The following is a 19,690-nucleotide window of genomic DNA, read 5'->3' as shown; positions in this document are numbered from 1 at the left end:
CCCATCCCAGCACCACAGCAAGTCCCAGAAGAATGGCCTCATAATGGAAACAATTAATTTAGTATTAGACTCCTACGGGGCAGCGTGGCTCACATTAACTGCTTTGCCCTGCCATTGGAGGGGTGCAGGGGAGGAAGCAGGCTTCCAAGAGCAGACACAGATTTGGAGGAAAACATAATGCTAAAGCACAGAAAATCTTTTTTTTTTTTTTTTTTTCTTCAGAAAATCTCAACTTCCCAAACTAAAAGCACTTTATATGTTCAGTCATGTATGAATTTTTCACGCAACCTTCTTCATTAAGGTAGCCTACGTTGCTACTGGTCCAGCTTCAGTCCCCCTGCAGGGAAACATCACAACAAGCTATTCCCTTCTCTTTCCACAAGCAATAACTATGCTATGACTGTGCAACAAAGGTTCAAGTGCTCAGTGATACACCAGCCTTATCCCCTCGGACACCGAATTCTGTGCAGCATCAGGTACTTCGGTAAGCAATGGCAGCACCCTTTATGCAACCTAAAAAGCCACGCTTTCATGAGTCAGTACTGTTCCTTCCTCCCTCCCTCCCTCCCTCCTCCCCATGCTATAACTAAGGTCAGGAGGACACCACTGCTAACAATGCTGTCATGTAGCTGAAACAGCTCACTGACACACTAACTACCAGCACTCATATGACAATCAGTCATGCCTGTCAATTAACTATAGGCATTCCCTTCCAACGTCCTGAATGAATTCAAGCACATTTCCAATGACAGGAACGTCCGACACCCTACTATCATCACAACAGGTTATGAATGGGAACTCTCAGGCTCTTTGGACGAAGCCTACATCAAGACTGGTGAGCCACGGTGGGACAGTATCACCTTTCTTGATGCCTGCCACCAGGTTCAGGGCTACTAGCTACTCCTTTTTAAAACATCAGTAAGGAAACTCTCCCACAATTAGAGAACATCATGTAACCCTAGCACTCCCATATCATAGCACAAGGCTGAAGTCACTATATTCTTGCTAGAAAGTTAGCACAAGAGCGGGTTTATCTTTTCCTGCTGTGTTAGCAGCCAGCAGTAGCACATGGATAAGCATGTACTAATTCTACAGCAGCAGTACCTGCAGTGGACGATGCAGCAAGTAATCACCAGGTACCTGAATACGCAGCCTGGCTAGTACTGTGCATCTGCAGTATCATTCCACATCTTGAAGCTTTGGAGGAGAGATGCAACAACCTGCTGATAAAACGTAGGGTCAAATGCTATCCCCACACAGGAATCTCAAGCATAGTGCAATACACACACTTCAAAAACGGGAAACTGATCCTGTTTGTTGCCACTCATTTTATTTGAGAATCTACTACAATGACATGGGAGAAGCATAACCCTGTAAAGTTTGCTCCAAAGGCATCCCACACATGTGAACAAGGAGGGAGGGCCTGTCACTGCAGCTTGGTCAGCAGCATGCAACCCCCTCTGCAATGGCACTTGTGCTACAAGAATTCACAGAGGCACTTTGCTTGGTTTGTTTTATCTACGTACCTAAGCCTGAAGCCCAAGATATAAGTCACAAATATGAAATAAAATTTTTAAATCTGCTATTGGTGGAGCTAGATGGCTGAGGGGCCTTGTGTTGATTTACTAATTCTTACATTTTTTCCATGTTTGATCAAAATACTAACGCAGCTCAGTATTAATCCTAAACTCACATACATATTAAAAACCCTTCCACAATATTTGGCCTCTCTTCAGGCTGGAATGAAGTTAAAAGATTTAACTGTTGTCTCATTCTAGGTTAGGTGTGCTGAGATCTGTTTTGCTACACTGATTTGCCTCACGCCTTTAACGCTCCCCTGATACTACATCTTTGAGTTGCATCAACTGCAACTTACATTTTGCTTGTCCTTCAACTTCCAGTTCTTTCTTTTTATTGCTTCTTGACTAACTCCTTCCCCTTCTCTTTTTCACGTTCTTTTCCTCTCACCCAGTTCACTCCTCCCCTCCCCTGTTGTTTAATCTTCTCCTCTTGTTTTGCTGCTTTGGCCATTTTGCTGCGCTGCTGTCTCCCTGCAGCTGTCCTCAACGCATATGTCTTCCATACTTCTGCTTCTGATTCTCCCTGCTGTTGCATGGGTGTGTTAGGGAGCAATGCTGCACAGCATTGCTTTGGGCAAGACTGAAGTTTAGCGCTGAAGCACAGCGCTTATGGCATGTTCAGCAGTTGTGAAAAGCTCTCTCGTTTCTTAGCAAGGATAACATTCCCAATGTAAGGATTCTGCAAAGAACGAGGAAGGAATAACCACCCCAGAAAGAAGAGCGCTCAGAGTTAACCCAGCATTGCTCAGACACAGCACCTTTCATCCTGCAGAAAGACTACTGTCACAGATTGCTCATGCTCATGCCTATTCAACATGGGTTTGGTTGGTTATCCTTTGTATTTGGGGAGGGGGGGGGACGGACGGACTGCTGTTACTTTAATCAAAAAGGGCGCACCTGTGTGCATATGCTGAAAGGAGCAGTGGATGGTGAGCTGAGCACCAGTCTGCCACATTACAGGTGAGGGAGACGACCCACAAAGATCGAGAGAAAGGCAAGAGTCGGGAGTCTTTAGATTTCGATCTAAGCAATAATGCAACCCCTCAGCCTTAGACAAACTGTTTATTTAAGCATGTGAGTTCTTGAACTGTACTGTCATTTCACAAGGCCGGGAAGAAATAAAGAAGAAAACATTGTTTTCTCAGGGGAGAGTGAGATAGCACTCTCTCCTTGAGCCCATTTCCAGACATGGTTGCTCCAAGGTCAGTCTCACTGCTTCTCTTCTTCTGGATTATGCATCCAGCTCTGTCTTACAGCATAGGCCCCCAACAACATGCCAGGCATTAATTACATCCAGCAGGCTTTTTCAATGCAAACCTGCAGATGAACGTCTGGCTTCGACACTGACTTATTTTAAAAAGTGACTGAAGGCTTCAATAAAAATGACTCAAAAACAGAGGCTGCACACTGTCATTCCCACTCCTTCCCTCTACCTGAAAGTATTTACTAAAATCAGCAGTACAACTCCCTCAACTTTCACTGAAGAAAAAAAGCATGCTTCTTTAACCAAAAAATAAACTGGAAGATACTTTAGGCAAATTGGTACTATTCATGCTTAAAAGTAGCTTTTTAGTTAATATCCAACACAGTACAAGAATAATGTACAATTTTGCAAAATTAGGTATTTTAAAAAAACAGGCATCAGAAGCTGTTAAAAAAAAATGTACCACTACATACATTTCGGGGAGGAGGGGGAGAATCAGACAAGAAGTAAGTTATAATTTAATAGTTCTCTCAAAAAAATAAGGAAATACTACAGGACAGGGTGGAGGAGAAAACGGAAATAAGCAAATAACTTTTAGTTTCTTAAGCTTTCTTTTTCCTGTAAAAGAGCTCATCATCTGCAACATTTTATACTCTCATTTTTGTACAATACATGAAAATATGCAGTTTCAGTGAAAACTCATCAAAAGCTTTACTTCTGATATCACCTGATGAGCATCCACATCTACCCTGAGCAATGTGTCATGAGAGTTTGACTGAACTTTACGTTCAGAATGTATAATTCAGTGCACTCTCCTTATTGATTTAATATGTCGGTGAACCCACTTAAAATAATTAGAGCTATACTGAAAGAAGACCATAAATCGATTTCAGGTCTATAGCATTTTTATTTCCTGCCAGCCAAGTGTCCATATCCCTATCAGAATTAAAGTATTCTAAAGTAACATACAGCACTACCATATTTTTGTCTAAACCCTGGAAACAAATCTCTTGTATACCTGCAGTGCATAAAGCACGCATCTCTAAAAGCTCCTTGTACCATTTACAACAGCTGGAATCACTACTTAGCATGTCAACTCTTGAGACTCATGTCCTAACAGAAAACCACAGTACTGGTTTTGAAAACTGAGTATTTGTTTCTAAAACCAAAAGCACCATTTAATTTTTTTCTTTTACTTAATATTGTATTAATTCATAAGAACATTACTAAGACTCAACCCTGCTAATCATTTGTAGAGAGTGCCATCTAATAAGCATAAGTCTACACACTGTCTGAAGTCTTAAGATGCCCTTCAGTGGAGGGAGGGGAGGGGGAATGGCATTTTTTGCTCCAAATGAGTGATTCTTGGCTTTAAGAAGTTGCTTGGTCATTCTAGTACCTCCTGACCAACATTCCTGAAAAGAAGACCTGCAGAAACCAGCCCTGTGAGAGGCTTGCTGAGAGACACACTGTTAAACTGAGAAAAAATCTCCCAACATCTGGTCCGAGCATGGAGAAATCATGCAATTTCACTCCATGAGTAACTGCTTTGTAAACCAGGGAAAGGGGGGCACTGCAGCCTGATGCCCTGGCATTTACCTCTAACGAAAGCAAGAACAGAAGTGTCAGTTCCTCACATGTTAGTGTTACCCAATTATTTGAAATAAGAAAAGCCTTATTAAAGTCAGTAGGTAGAACCTCCCTTCCTGGGGAGGTCGTTCACTTTAAGCTGCGCCTATGCCAGGGCACCCGTCCCAGCAACACACACGCAGAAACAGAGAGCAACCACACAACTGAAAGACCGCCACGTTCACCTTGACTTCTCTCAGGTTATTGAGAAGAGTTTAACAGCGACCTCGCTGCGTGACTTGGAAGGTTGCAGATCCGTAGCTGGCAGACCACAGCCAGGTAAGTCCCATGCAGGGAGCGCCCAGCAAGCAGCTTGTTTGGCTACAAAGGGATTTCCACCCCGAGAGCCCTCCCTGAGCTCCCAGCCTCACTGGGCCACGAGACTGATGTCCCATTTGGGTCCCTGACAGCAGGAGCAGAGTGCTAGTGGGATGAAACAGCTACAGAAGATGTAGGGAAGGGATGTGGCAGCACAGCACAAGCGCTGCTCCTAGCCATCCCTGGGACCACCACCTCCCAGCCGTGGAGGCCTGGAGAGCTGGGCGCCCTCCCCAGCCAGATCTGCTCTCAGCTCTGCTGCTCACAACCTTAAATCACCTCCCCTACAATGGTCTTTCTCTAGAAAGGCTGCACAGCTATAAATTCACTTGCTGTCCTGCTGATGGTTAGCCTGAGGGAAGGAGGGTTTCTGCTGAGGTGGCAAATGCCCGACAATTATTTGTGCCATACCCACGTTTACCATCACCCTACTTTTTACAGTTAGAAGTCCGAGACTGCCACTTTTCCCAAAACACACTGAACTGTTTGAAGACAGGATTTTCTCCACAACACACACATTTATGAATGCACATATATTTACAGACATAATAGAGGTAGAGAGCAAACAGTACATACTGGCACAGAGAAAATCTTTTAAGTCCTATGAAGAAAACAAGCTTCAGGTTTTTTTGCCGGTGTAAGAGATAAGGAGCTACCCAAGAGATGAGTTACAACATTTTTGGTATCAAGAGATAGAAAGATTATCTGTTATTTTGCACCCTCTGCCTTCCTGTAGCAAATCTCATCAATGCATCATACATTAATTTTACCACTAGAAAGGCAGGTGATGTGGATTAATGGAATTATACTTAAAAGAAGCAAATCAATACACACTCTCAGTTATCAGTATTACCCAGCAGAGCGTACCCCTGAGCCCTACAAACATCAGCTTCTAAGGGCAGATGTGTAGTAAAGAAGAATCCTGAACCGACGTCTGTAGCTTAAAATGTAAGTACCATTACTAAGTTGTCAGTAAGTTTTTGTAGGTATACAATCATATTTCACAATGTTGAAATGTCCTTCTTTCATATTACAGTATGCTTTCACGTTACAGATCTGCTGCACACATGCACAAAAAAAGGACAAATATAGGTGGCTTTCATTTGTTATGTATTCAAATAACAATGTTGCCAAAAACTAACAAAATGCCCTAGAAGAATAAGGTCTGCCAGAGGCCACTTGTAACAAGGTATATGTTATAACTATCAATAGTTTCCAAATCTGTTATATTTACTACTCCCTCTCTGTGTGATCGAACTGAGAGCATGTCCAAATGGAGGCTCAGGACTGTTTAAATGAATCACATTCCCAACTGCATGCATGGATCCACCCGAACCACTTCACTGGCCATTCACGCTTGGGTTGTGTCCAGCTCCTGCAGCATCCCTAGGTAAACAAGCGCTTAATTTGGTTCAAGAATAATTGCTTACTAAGTTGGGGCTTGCCATAGTAACTACAGCTATTTAAAAATATATAAACAATAAAAATTCAGAAACTTGCACTGTCACTGTTTCAAGGGAAGCCAAGTCAATCATACACCTGACTTCTGATTCCCTACAGTATACTATGCCGCCTGACATTAAAGTTTACTTTCCTTGTTGGTGCAGTAAAGGAACCACATGAAGAACTTGCCCGGAGAAGGCAGAGCAACAACTGTAAAATGAGACCGTCTTGATGGCACATAAAACGTGTGGAAATTACGCTAAAATTAATCCTCTCTTGTATAGCACTGCAAGCGATTCTAGCAGCTTTCAGGCCAAAGGACGAATAAAACTGAATCCAAGGAAAGGAGCTTTGCAGGGATTTTTTTGTTCCACCTTTTTGTTTCAACTTTGCAGCTCCAATCCAACCACCCTGAAGCTTCAGCCTGAATATCTTGGAAGCCTTCGAGAAACAAAACAAAAAATAAAAATTGGATGATTCCAAGAAGAGAGTTAGGACAAGATTGTGAAACCTGCCCTCGGGAACTAGCCACCTTCCAAGGCACCTCTCTCGCAAAATGAATAAACAAAGTACTAACCAAAACTAAAGAGTATATCAGACAAACTTCTAACATAAAACACGTAGCTGGAACAGATATCTGTTAATTATTTAATTACACTTTAAAGTCTGTGTAATGGGTCAAGAGAATTTGTGGATTCGAGCCCAGGGGCTGACTTCCACCTAAGGCAAACTGAAGAAACAAGAATTTCGTTAATGAACACTTTGGATCTTACACATACATCACTAAAGGACTACCAGCTTTTGTAATTCACACATTCAGGAGTTAAGAACCGAAAAGTCTGGATTATTTGTGGAACATTCCCTTTCTTATAACGTAGATTTTTATTTTTTTTTAAACAACTTATGTAATTCAGCTCCACTTAGGTTTAAATATTGTGATATCTATTAACTCAGAAGTTTTAAGTTAACACTACTGAACACATTTCAAACACCACTCCACTCTCCTCATCATGACTCTCAACAGGAATTGACCAAACCCAAGGTCTGTAAACAAAACACACAAAGTCTTACTCATCTTCAGCAGCTGGGGGGGCAGGGTTCTTGCTTATTTTTCTAAGACTATGAGAGGTTTACTCTTTAAAAAAAAAAAAAAAATTAGGTGTAGCAATCTGAAAACCACAAAGCACAACTGAGACATTCCATCAATCACATCATCCTTTACAAAAAAAAAAAAAAAAAAATCAAGCTGCTGCAGAGAAAGCCTACTCTACATTTCTAAGAGGACAAGCTGAACAAGCTTTGACGATACTGGGACTAAGCCTTCCTGCTGTACCCATTGCTGTACAGGCTGCTTCCAAATTCCTCCTCCTCCTTCCCGGCAGCTACAGACACTGGCTGCCTACACCAGCCAGACTTCACAGACCAGTTGTCTGGGAATGCTTAAAGAGCCTTTCACGGTAGATCAGGAGAAACTTCGTGCTTACAAATGACAAAAAGTTTTTAAAAGGTAAAAGTAGGACTCAAATAAAGCCAAGAACCAGAATGCTTAAGTAAGGACTAGCGGCATTTTCTAGCATATAGCTCAGAGATACTCGGTCGTAGCATAAAACAGTTTGTGTAAGTGCAATTAATATAAACTTAATCCAGAGATCACAGAATTGCATTACGGTGTTATTAGAAGTTCTACTTTGAAAAACATGCTAACCAGCAACACTGCACGTGTACATGTTCAGTGAGTTTATTATAATAAAGTTACGGCAAATAAGTAATTGGAATGCAGTGAGGACTGGAGTTGCTCATTAGCCGAAGCTTCCCATTTCCCACAGTTTACAGCAAAGCGTGGTATGACCTTCTAATTAAGGAGAAATTCCTCCAGACAGCTTTCCTCCCCCTCCAACGCGCGCTCTCCAGCCACCACTTCGGGCAGACTGGCTACATCCCGCAAGGACAACTTCCGAGCAGCCTCCCTGGCGCAACCAACCATCTACGCGTCCAAACGCCACTCCAACCTGTCATCAAACGGCGCAGGAATAAAAATGAAGGCAGTGGAAGGCGAAGACGACTGGCAGAGCCGCTGCTGAACTGCAGGAACATGCACACAGAGATGAAGTGCACGTCTGCCTTCATCTCTTTGCCCGTCAGAGACGGGCCGGAGAGGGACGGGGTACCTGACCATCCATCCGGGGAGTTCCGTGCTTACGCTGCTGCTCTCACTACAGCACAGTTATTTTAACTGGATAAAACTCAGCTTCCTCAAGAGGAAGTTACTCTGTGTCCTTAGACGGACACTAGATCATCTCCTTCTTCTGAAGAGCGGGAGGAACTTGGATAGGGCTTTTTACTTTTATTTTTCCCCATCTAATCCGCTCAGGACAGCCCAGGAAGCACAACTCCGACCCCCCCCGTGTTACAGACACACGGGCTACGCCTGAGAGCGAACAATTCAGACCCCGCACCCAGAAGAAGAGACTAGAATTGGCTTTTAGGCAGCCGCGCCGCAGGCTTTGCCCACCGGCGGGCCCGCCGGAGGGAGCGGCCACCTGCCCGCCTGCCGCCGACCGCCGCCTCGCCGCGCCCGGCCAGGCCGCCGCCCGACCCTTCCCGCCCGCCGCCCCGCCACAGCAGCGCCCCTGAGGCGACGCCCGGCACCCCGGGGCCCGGCCCCGCCCGAGCAGCGGGAGCCTCCGCGGCGGCGGCACCACCGGCACCTCGAAGCCGGCGGCCCCCGGGGGAGGCCCGGCAGCTGGGCGGGCCGCAGCCTGCTGCGAGGGGGTCAGCCGGGGGAGCAGCAGAAACCGAGCGGGGGGGACAAAAACCAAAACCCAGCGCACCGCGTCGCGGTCACTAGCGAGAGGTGCGCGGAGCCGCCCGGCGCCTCAGGCGAAGCGCCTATCAACGGGGGAGGGGGGCGAAGCCGCACCCGAAGCGGCGGAGCCGCCGCCGCCGCAGGGACGGCCCCCGCCCCGCGGGCAGGCCGCTCCGGGCCCGGGGAAGCGATGCTTACCCGCTCGCCGCCGGCTCCCGGGAACGGCGCTGCCCGGCGGCGGGAGGGGCCCGTCTCTCTCTCCGTTCGTCCGCCCGCCCGGGGGCTCCGCTCGGCCCGGCCCGGCCCGGCCCGGCCGCCGCCGCCGAGGGTCGCGTCGGCCCGGCGGCTCCGCTCCTGGGCCGCGCCTGGCGGGGAGTTTCCTGTCTGAGTCACTTCAACCGGGAGCTGCGCAGGGAAACACCCTTCCTGCCGCTCCAGCTCCTCCTCCTCCTCCCGCCTCATCCCAAACCTGCCGCCCCTTCCCCCCCGGCAGGCCCCGGCTCCGGCTCCGGCTCCTCCTCCTCTTCCTCTTCCTCCTCCTCCTCCTCCCGGGGAGCCGGGAGCCGTCCCGGGGCCGCCGCAGGCGGCAGAGCTGCGCGCTCGGCCGCCGGGCTGGGATCCGCCTCTTCGCTTTTAATGAAAGCGACCTTTTCCGTGCCATCCGCAGAGGGAAATCTATATAAAAGACGACAAATCTACGTGTAACGGCGGCCGTGGGGAAAGCCCGATGCTGCAGAACGACCCCCAGAGGCCCCCGCTCGGGTGCCCCCCGCGCGGCCGCGAGCGCCGCCGCCGCAGGGAAGCCCAGCGCCCGGGGCGGCCGCACCGCTCGCCGGGGCTCCCCCACCGCACCGCCCCGGCGGGACGGCGAGGGAGAGCGCCCAGCAGCGGGGGCGAGGACCCGGCCGCGAAGAAGCGAATGTCCTCTAGAGGGTGCCCATGCAGGCCCTTCTCCTATCGAAACGCCACCGTTCACTGAAACTAAAAACAGAAAAAAGCGAGAACGGCTGCTTTCCACTGCCCGCTGACAACCTCCCGCTTTTACCTTCCCGTAAGACACAACAAACACGAATACACTTGCTCATTTTAAACTTCGCTTACCTTTTTCATGTAATGTTCCCCCATTTCAAGTTCTGTTTTTCTTTTATTTCTTCAAGATTCATCTAACGAACTTGATGCTGCACCACAAAAATCAAACTGCCAGCTCTTTTCCACTAAACTTTGTCAAGATTGTTCTTTCCATCCACTATTTTATGGCAGGCAGAATCCACAAACATACTATACGGAGGGGTTAAGAGTGGGTTGAGTGCACGGGAACTTCCAAACAATTTTTCCTCAAAGCTTATTTGCTTGTATTTCACTGCTTTAAGTTGCATCCAACGTTTTATTTACTCTTGAAAACCCTCTCTCATCATCAGCAAGCTACACAGTATTGCTGTAGCAAGCACTTTTAGGTCTCTGTTTTCAACAGCTGTTAGTGGGACACCGTGCTATTAACGCTTTCTGTGCTGAGAACAGAATAATTAGTCCTTTACTTCATCTACTGTTTTCTTTCAAGTAAGTGTCCACTGTATTAGGTTTCCTTAAGTAGCCTTTTTATAATGGCATCTACAAGAAAGCCTTTGGAAAGCGGGAATAAGTTGCTAAACCCCCTAATTCTCATTATTTCAAGTACTCTCTAATCCAATTATGCCACCCATTCCATATCATCAAGAATTCCCACAGCTTGTGAAGTTATGCATCATTGCAAAATGTTATTGTTACCATTTCACCATATCACAGACACGTCTTCACAGTCATATTCTTCCCAGCACTGCAATACAGTCTTTTCTATGAAACGATTCCTTTTCTAGGATGTGGCTGCTTATTCTTCTCTGACTGTTTGTACACATTCATAAGCATTTCAAGTGCACATACCAAATGACTGAATTTCACCCATCACAGCTCCTTATCAGCCTAGCTTCTAAACCCAGCTCAGCCAAAACCATAACACACAACCAGAGCCGGATGCTTCTGTTCCTAAAATGACAGCTGATACCGTCCAATGCAATCTATGCTACGCCCTTTTCCACAAGCCCTGCTTGGGGCAACGAGCTCGCTAACGAATAACTCGCCTTTGTAACACAGGATTGGTTTTGTTTCCTTGTCCTGGCCGAGTGCAAATTCAAAACAGCCTCGTCTTAACGCAGCCACTTGGCCTACATCAGCAGCGAGACCTCCGTTATCAAGCCACAACGGAGCAGCAAGGACAGGGAACTACCTCCAAGCAAAGCCAAGAGCTCCCAGCAAGATCCGACCAACAGCAGCTCGCCCCCGGACGGGTGACGCTTCGTGCTGCTCCTGCGCCAGACTGCCACCGCAGCTCCCCTACTCGCCAAAAGCCACCTGGTGCCAGGAGCGGCTGCTTTCCATGAAAGCAAGATGCTGCCAACCGGCACGATACTGTCCCAGCAGTAACAGCTTGTCCTGAGGACTGGCTGATGGCCCAGGTCTTGCTAGGCTCCTTCTAAAGTAACTGGGTGGGCGAAGGAGCTACTTCCCCACTGCTGGAGCAATCTGCTCTTTATTAACATTCCCATACTCAAATTTACAGCTACCTATAAGGTCAGGTAAAAAAAAAACTGATGAAGATATGCAGCTAGTCAAGATTTGTGTTGCTTTTCTATTATTTGACATTGGAATTAGAGGGCAATCACATTTTACCATCTGGATGTGTAGGTTCTCATGTAACATGAGGCATGCTTATCAGAACCATTTTAAGAGCCGACGTCACACCATTCCAGCTGCCCGATTCAATTCTGTAATGTCCCCATGACTCCCTGCTCATTCCACTTTTGTGCAATTTAAGTACTGCAATGACAGTACTTGATTAAAGGCATTCAGCAGGTCTCCACGACCTGCTTCTCCCTCTGCTGTACCCATCCTTCTTAATTATCCTTGCCACACTGAACGCAGGCCTTCTGGGCCTAGCTAAAGATATATGTATCTACATATTCCTGATCAAGCCATTAACCGATCGCCTATCCACTGGAAGCTAAGTGTGGTTTTTATGAGGCCAATGGCTAGACTTAGGATCTCAAACAGCCCTTTCTTGGATGGTATTTATTTAAACCTGATATTTAAACCCATGCCTGTCAATCTTAGCGAAATCTATAACACTAATGTATCATGCTCCTGGCAATTTATGTACCCTACGCCTAAACCAGACGAACATGAGATAATATGGTACTAAGAAGCTTACTGTAATTGTCTGCAGACTAGATAAAGCCTTTGTTCAAGGTGCTATGCTAGCCACAGACACCCACAAGTCCAATTCTCCTGAATTCCAGGTATTTTCATTTTATTTTTAATTTCTTTCTTTGGGCTTTATAGTATTTATCTAAAGTCAATGAAAGAAAATCTTCTGCAGGAGTCCACAGGAATCCACGGAAGAGTTCCTTTCCACAGCAGCCCGAGAGCTTCAACAGGAATCTTGTGGTCCTGCCACGAGGTGTCTGCTAAGATGCTGATGTACTCTCTGGTTTTGCACCTTTCCACTCAGATATTTTAGCTATTAAGCTTAATAGTATATCTAGCTATTCATTTATTTTTGTTTACCCGCTGAGTTCACAGAGATCTTTTCATCCTCAGAAAGGAGGTAAGGCAACACAGGAAACTGTCATGACCTGACACAGAAAGGTCTTTACGAAGCCATGACGGGCAATGGACGTGGTGACCCCAAGAACAGGGCATCATGCAAAACTACAAAGAAAGAAAATAGGTAACTGTCTATAAATGAGTTAAAAAATTAAATCCAGCCTCTGGCAACCTATCAGCCACCTGTCCATAGTCTAAAGGACCGGACAAGATTTTTCACGCAAGAAGTCAGCACAGACTTCATTTTGTGTCAGACGTGGCAAATGGTTTAAAGCACAGCAAGGCTACGAAAAGATTATATGCTTCCACGCTACGTATAGCAAACCCATTGTTTCAGCTTTCAGGAGGAGACAGGGACCTATGCAAAGGGCACAGCACTCGGGAGAGTTTAAGCGCAAGAGACGGAGCAGAAAGCGGCAACCGTCTCAGAGGTCTCAATGAGCAGCCAGTTCAAAGTGAGAACCTGCCCACAGCAGGAAGCCTGGCCAGCTATGTAAAGACGTCACTCCTACCATCCCTCCTACCACGAGCTCTCCGCTTCACAAAGCCTTACACAAACGCAGAGTGATCTGGTCACCCACACCCATCTCTCAGTCCAGGAAAAGCCAGACTCCTACCCCTGAGAGCACGTGCTGCCAAGAGCAGCACACTCATAAATGGCCCTTAGGACACGGCAACATGTGCAGTGCTCTGGTGCCGATTTCCCTCCTAGTGCTGAACGCCACTCTCTCAAATGGATCTGAGCAAGCAGGGTCTCCTAGTTCTGCCTTCCAGCTCCCTGAAATGCTAGACTAACCTGCTGCTGCTAACTCAGAGGGATTTAACTCTTTGTCTGTAAAACGGACCCCTGTCCCCCCACTCTGCTTTCCAAGAATGCTGCGCGCTGTGCTGCCAGCCATCCCAGAGTCCACCCACCAACTCCCTGGCAGACGTGAACAAGCATTAAATCTCTTCTTGATTCCATTACAAATTGCATTCATTTTGCTCGTGCAGGACATCAGTACAGATACTAGGGTGCTATGTTAGGCGGTTCATCCCACCCACTCTTCACCCCAGCCCTGCCCCTCTAATGCTGGTAACTTTACTAGCTATCTAGATCCCAAGACCCGTGATCCCCTACAGCCTTCCCAGCAATTAATGCACACTGCACAATCCAATAAATATACACTGTATCAGTGAAGAAAGGTTCTTCTGTAAGTGTGCAAAACAGTAAAGGAGGAAAGCTGGAAAATCTGTAAATCGCTACAGCTAATAAGATTAAAAAGCACATCAGAGGGTTTTTTTTTTTAAATTTTTTTTTTTACAGTTTTACATATCAGCCCACAATTTAGAGATGCTATCTTTAATCCATGCTACCATGGAAACCATGAAATCAACAACTGGTTGCTAACTTTTTTGATACCAATAGCTTGACGCAAGCAAACGTCCTCAAGGACCTAACGGTTAATTAGGGGTTATTAAAACTGAACAGCAAAGAAAGCATTAGAGAGTTTACTAAATCTGTGGTAAAATGTGGCCTAGAGATTATAGAAGCCCATAGGAAAGAAAAGGAGAAGGAAGAAAAGTACTGAGCCAGACAGGTAAGGGCTTCTGTGCCGCAACTTTTATGAGAGAGTGCACCCAGAAGTTAAAGAGAACAAATGAAGACGGAAATGAAGTATAGATGAAACTGTGACAGCATCCAATAATGCAGTGTGTTCTTTTCCAAAGAATTTTAGACATCAGACATAACACTGTACCGTGAATATTATAATCTTCTCTAATACCACCTAATGAAATCCTTGCTTTTAAGCACCCAAATCCATGCTTGCTGTTCCACCCGTATCGGTGCTGCTTTTTAAAGCCATTCACTTCTCCCTTGCACATCATTTCAGTACTTATTCTCATGTTTCAAAAACCCAAGCAGGCCTTTTCGTGCCTTAGCGTAAAACAGAAGAATATGGCTGAGACCAGGATCTAGATAGTGTTTTCTCTTTCTAGTTTCAAGTTCTCTAGGACCAGAATAATCTGGCTACGACTACAAACCAGATTATGTTTTTTCTCCTTCAATGATTCATTAAAACCTCTTCTCCATAATCAAGAATGATTTTTTAAACTATAAAATAATTATTTCTTATTCTATGCTTTTTAGATCAGACATATTTAGGGGAAAACACATGCCTTTTTTCATTTAAATACAGATTAGCCTTTTGACGTAATGAAAGCAACAACCATGAGCTCAGAAAGAGATCAACTAATAAAAAAAATTCCCTTGACATTTTAAAATCTGCCACCTAGTGGGCTTTTTAAAAATATTGTTTTAAATTTGAGGATGCCCCCTTAGAAGCTTAGAAAGTTCAGTTTCTACATGCTTTGCTGGGTATTTTTTTATGCTTTCCTTTAGCTAGACTTGACAATTTACAAAACAACAGACTATGACAAAATGCCCTTAAATCTATACACACGTGCAATAAATTAGGCCTCGTTTTTCTAACGTCTCTGCAATTGCTTACTTGAAATTCCAGAAGCACAAGTAAAGGATACTCAAATGCTAGGTCTCCTCCATCAAAGAGGAAGAGTGTCCAAAAGTTAAGGTTCAAATCAATTCAGAGACAACTGATAAAAACAGGGATTTGGAAAGAGGGTGAAAAAAATGCCCAGAAGGAATGGACCCAGGACAGAATCCAAGTAACAACACTGCTCTGTAAAGAAATCAGAAAACGTTACAAGGAAATCTGAGCAAATAAATAGCTAAAATACCCCAAACCTCACTAAAAGTCATCTTTTTTCCAAACAGGTAAATAGGCACTTTAACTACTGTCAGGGGACCGATGAAAAGGTTCTGGTGGCATCACAGGCACACTAGAAGAAAGGAATTATTTTTCTGTGGTTCTAAAGAAAGAGAAAGGGATGCCGTAAGACGGACTCATTCAAGGGAATTTGCCAGCTGAGTATTACTGACACACAAAAAGCTAAGCATGGAGGATGTCCATGACTAGAATCGGCCAACACTTGCCAGAGCTAGATTTTCCACTGTGCTTTTGTGATGGCAAACACAACAAATATTGGAAGCTGGCTGAAAAACGGCGTGCAGGCATCACCCACCTCCAAAGTGCACAGAAGTCTCTCTGCAGAACGCAAGGTTAATTCCTAAGCAGGAAATTGGGTGAAACAGCAAATTCTTTCATTTGCACAGGGTCTTTCAAATAAAGTAAGTAAAATAAGTACAATCTGCAAAGGGATTTACTAGGAATTATTGTTTCAAGGGCTGAAGGATTTTTTCTCCCCTATCTAGCTAATGTTATCCAAGGTAAGTCTATGAAAAGCAGTAATTTCACCGAAGGTAACCACTGTATAGAAAGGAGGAATAAAGCAACCACTTGTTAGATTTTTTTAAAAGCACAGAGTACAACATACACATATACTCAAAAGGTTATGAACCAGTGCATACAAGCACTGAACTTCCTAGTACAAGTATGCCTTTTAAAACTATTAGTATGCTATTCAGTTTTACTCTGAATGAGCAAGAAACAGTTAATAAAGAACATACACTTTCTCCACATGCAATCACATGGAATCTCAAATGAGAACCAGCCGTGGTAAACTGGAAGTACAAATTACTTTTGTTAATAGGTGTCTACCTACCACAGAAAACATCCACTTGGAAAAGTGTGTCATGCAGTAGCAGAAGATAATACAAACATAATGTTCTCTAAAGCAAAGCCTCCACTCAGTCAAACAAAATAGAACATGTTACAGGGCAGCAGAAAGGTTCCCAGTGTTATACTTTTAAAAAAAAATATATATATATATTTTTTTCCCGAAAACATTTTATGGCTACAACTTGGAAGAACCTTTTGAGATCTCCTTTTCAAATAAGAAACCCAATATTCATTTTTATATAAAGTAATTATTAGTTCACACCTGAAAAAAAAGAGTTTTATAATGAGCCACACAGTCTCACAGTTGCTAGCAATATACTTCGTTTACCTTGCAGAAACAGCACTCAAACTTTAAGTTACCAACTGTAATTCAGCAGAAACACATACAACCATGAAATTCCAATTATTAAATATTTTATTTATTCAAATAAATAAATATGTATATGGCTATGATAGATCTTCCCTTTTTAAATTCAGGTGTACTGATGCCAGAATTACAAAGAAATTTTCATGGGGAGGAGACAGGGCAAGTCATCTCGTGCAAAACATGTTCCACATTTACTTCTCTAGAAACGTACCCTTCTGTATTACAATCTACCGCTTTACAAGAGATTAGCTATTACATGTAAGGTTTGTTCGCAAAAGGCTTAGGAGGAGGAGAACAGTCAAGTCATATCTGACCGCCTCTGAAACATCTCAACAATCCAATAGTTAATATATTACACACTGTGATCTCGATCCTACTTAAACTGACAAGAGGTACCACTAAAATTAGTAAGCATTTCACCATAAAAACATAAAAAATATTGGTATTTTATGGTCTGCAATAATCCATTTTGATAAGCTAATCTTGTATTTTTTTTACATCAGCTTATTGTAAGTCATAACTGTTCCCAAAGAGTACTTAAAAACCATTAAGCAAATAAGATGAATGTTTCTTAGCCTTTTTTCAAAGGAAAAAAGGCCAAAAATTAACTCAACCAACCTTTTGAATAATAAGAATTGAGTCACACCACTCCACACTGCCCTGTGACCTATTCACAGCTGCAAAATTAATGGAAAAAGTAAATCAGCAATTATTCATAATTAAACAAAAAATAAAAACTTTTTACAGCATGAAATACATTTTCTGTATTTTCAAGTAAGATTGTTTACACAGGATGAATTTTACACTGTACATGTTTTTTGATGTTGAAGCATATACATACAGAGAAAAATACTGCCACAACCAATACACTTAAATACCTGTACATTATTTACATTTTGAAATATTTTACACAGCTCCAAACAATCAGCGTCATTTAGCTACACAGATTTCAAACTGGAGTGTAAAATGCTTACAGGATTTTAATACGGAAATTTCAACATAAATGCTGCTTTCAGTTCTTTATTAATTCAATGGACTCAGGTGTTAACTTTGTTCCATGCCAGCCATCAGTGACAAAGCTAAAGATTCCACTGCAAACCAAACCATAAAGAAGTAGTTAATATTTGCATTTGCAGCAATCTGCAAATATTTATTGTAATATTAAATTCTGTAGTTTAAAAGGAAGATACCAGTTTATTTTTTAAATTGTAACACTTCAGGATTTAAGACAGTAAGACATTTTATGAATCTCTGACACTTTAAGACAATATTTCACCACTGTCATCATCAGTTATCCATTAGTTATTTCAGGTGGTAAGAACGGATAAGAAATTAGCTCCTTTGTTTGAGATACTAACTGCTGTACACAAAAAAAAAAAAATGTTGGGGGGGGTTATATGCAGTAAGCCATTCTCAGAGAGAGTCCTTGCAGACAAGGTCTTGTAGACTGAGTGGCAGTGATGTCAGATATTACCTCTCGTAGAATCATAGAATCGTTTAGGTTGGAAAAGGCCTTTAAGTCCAACCGTTAACCTGGCGCTGCCAAGTCCACCACTAAACCATGTCCCTAAGCACCACATCTACACGTGGTGTAGAAACCTGTTAGAACATGCATCTGCATCCCAGCTAAGCCCATTCAGCAGTTGCTGCCCTAAGTCAAACTGGCACTGATTAGCAACTTAAGCTAATATCAGGCTGCAAGTATAAGCACAGACATGTTGTCTTCTGCTGTTTCTGCTGCCAAGGAAGTAAATTCCAACAGATGGGCAAAGCCAAGATCTTGGTGCAGTTGCAGCTCAGGCACCATAATACTAAAATTTTATCTGCTCAAGATATATCACAGCCATCATCCAACAACAAAAAGAACGCTCTTCTATGCCCTCCAGAACTTCATTTAATTCATTTGTTTAGAAAACTGCTTGTCACTTGCTTGGCTACGTCAGCACCCCCTCATTAAGAAAACAGCTAAACTGAAGACAGCTGTCATAAAAAAAGCATGGCACGAATACTCTAAAAAATAATGAAGTTAACTTATTAAGAAGTAAGGCTTCATGTCCCCCTGAATACCTCACAAAATGAGATTCTTTAAGACGTACTGACGAACATTAAAACAGATTAAAACGTAAATACAGCCCTAGTAAAGCTTGTGTCCCAGTAAGTGCAGGTATGTGAAAAGCCTCATGTACTTACAGTGAGGAAAAGATCCTCGACAGACAGCTTTGTTCAGAACAGTTACAAGAAACATGTGACAGTTTTTAAAATCAGATTCCATCTTCTCTATGGATTCCATCCTACGAAACAGTTTAACAGAGGAATGCTTAACAGACTAGCCACTATGTTATCTTCAAAATATGACCAAAACTTCACAGTAAATGACAAAAGTACTCTTTGCATAGCATTCTGGCTTGAACTTATAATATTTCAGTTATGCCTGTGTATACTACTTCCAGAAAACAAAGGCAATTTTGACAGGAGCATCTGAGCACTATCACAATGGCATTAATAGTTGCCTCATGATCTTAGAAATCTCTGCAGTGACTAGGAGGAACTGTGTGGTTCCAACTGACAACTATTATTCCTACATAACTTTCTATTTCAAGACAGCCATTCCTGGTCCCTATTGCTTCAGAGCTCCTTGGGGTAAACCTACACTGCCAATCAAAACAGGGACGCCCACACTGCTTTACGGTCAGCGAGCTCTAGAATTCCACTTTGGACTGTGCCAGGCAGTGCTTGCCAGAGGAGGGAGAAGATGTAGTTCACAATAGTCACTCCTTTCCTTTTTCCCCTCTCCCAAGAGGACGCAGATGACACTACATCAGCTATGACTTTTTCCTGCCACATCCAAGGGCATGCATCCACATGCCCTGAGTTTCAGTCTTTATCAACAGCTTCACAAATTATTTCTGACACTTCGAATCAGAAAAGCACTCCAAAAATAGCAGCTTCCTAATGCCACAGGAGAGTGGGATCCAAGTTCTAGGTAGCATCTGTGCCAAAGAGAATTAGTCCTGAAAAATATGGTTGTGAGCCAGTCCACACCTGCTGGCCTCCGGGCCATATATC

At 43.8% G+C, this 19,690-nt stretch overlaps 2 protein-coding genes across 13 annotated transcripts in view; both read right to left on the bottom strand.

The window, feature by feature from the left end:
• The window catches only part of CYFIP1 (cytoplasmic FMR1 interacting protein 1), an 86,561-nt gene extending 69,276 nt beyond the window's left edge, over positions 1 to 17,285 (bottom strand). The window contains exon 1 of one of the 4 annotated variants that reach the window (XM_087758537.1): positions 17,243 to 17,285. The gene's annotated coding sequence lies outside the window, so the exon portion shown is untranslated. Of the gene's footprint in view, positions 1 to 1,104; positions 1,180 to 9,178; positions 9,473 to 17,242 lie in introns of those variants that run through there. The other 3 variants (XM_087758540.1, XM_087758535.1, XM_087758536.1) reach the window with 3 other exon arrangements.
• The window catches only part of TUBGCP5 (tubulin gamma complex component 5), a 30,602-nt gene continuing 23,615 nt past the window's right edge, over positions 12,704 to 19,690 (bottom strand). For 7 of the 9 annotated variants that reach the window (XM_087758542.1, XM_087758544.1, XM_087758543.1 and 4 more), the window contains 2 exons: positions 18,815 to 18,915; positions 17,577 to 17,715 (listed from right to left, as the gene is read on the bottom strand). In XM_087758542.1, coding sequence (XP_087614668.1) covers positions 17,669 to 17,715; positions 18,815 to 18,915 — 148 coding nt within the window. In that variant the 3' untranslated portion in view covers positions 17,577 to 17,668. Of the gene's footprint in view, positions 12,722 to 16,660; positions 17,302 to 17,576; positions 17,716 to 18,814; positions 18,916 to 19,690 lie in introns of those variants that run through there. The other 2 variants (XR_015704981.1, XR_015704980.1) reach the window with 2 other exon arrangements.

This window comes from Nipponia nippon, unplaced genomic scaffold (genome assembly GCF_047370975.1).
Source record: "Nipponia nippon isolate SJK-2023a ecotype South Korea unplaced genomic scaffold, ASM4737097v1 scaffold_2, whole genome shotgun sequence".
In the NCBI taxonomy this organism is placed as follows: domain Eukaryota; kingdom Metazoa; phylum Chordata; class Aves; order Pelecaniformes; family Threskiornithidae; genus Nipponia; species Nipponia nippon.
The sequence above is the reverse complement of the archived record's forward strand: the minus strand, read 5'-3'. Positions and strand labels throughout refer to the sequence as shown.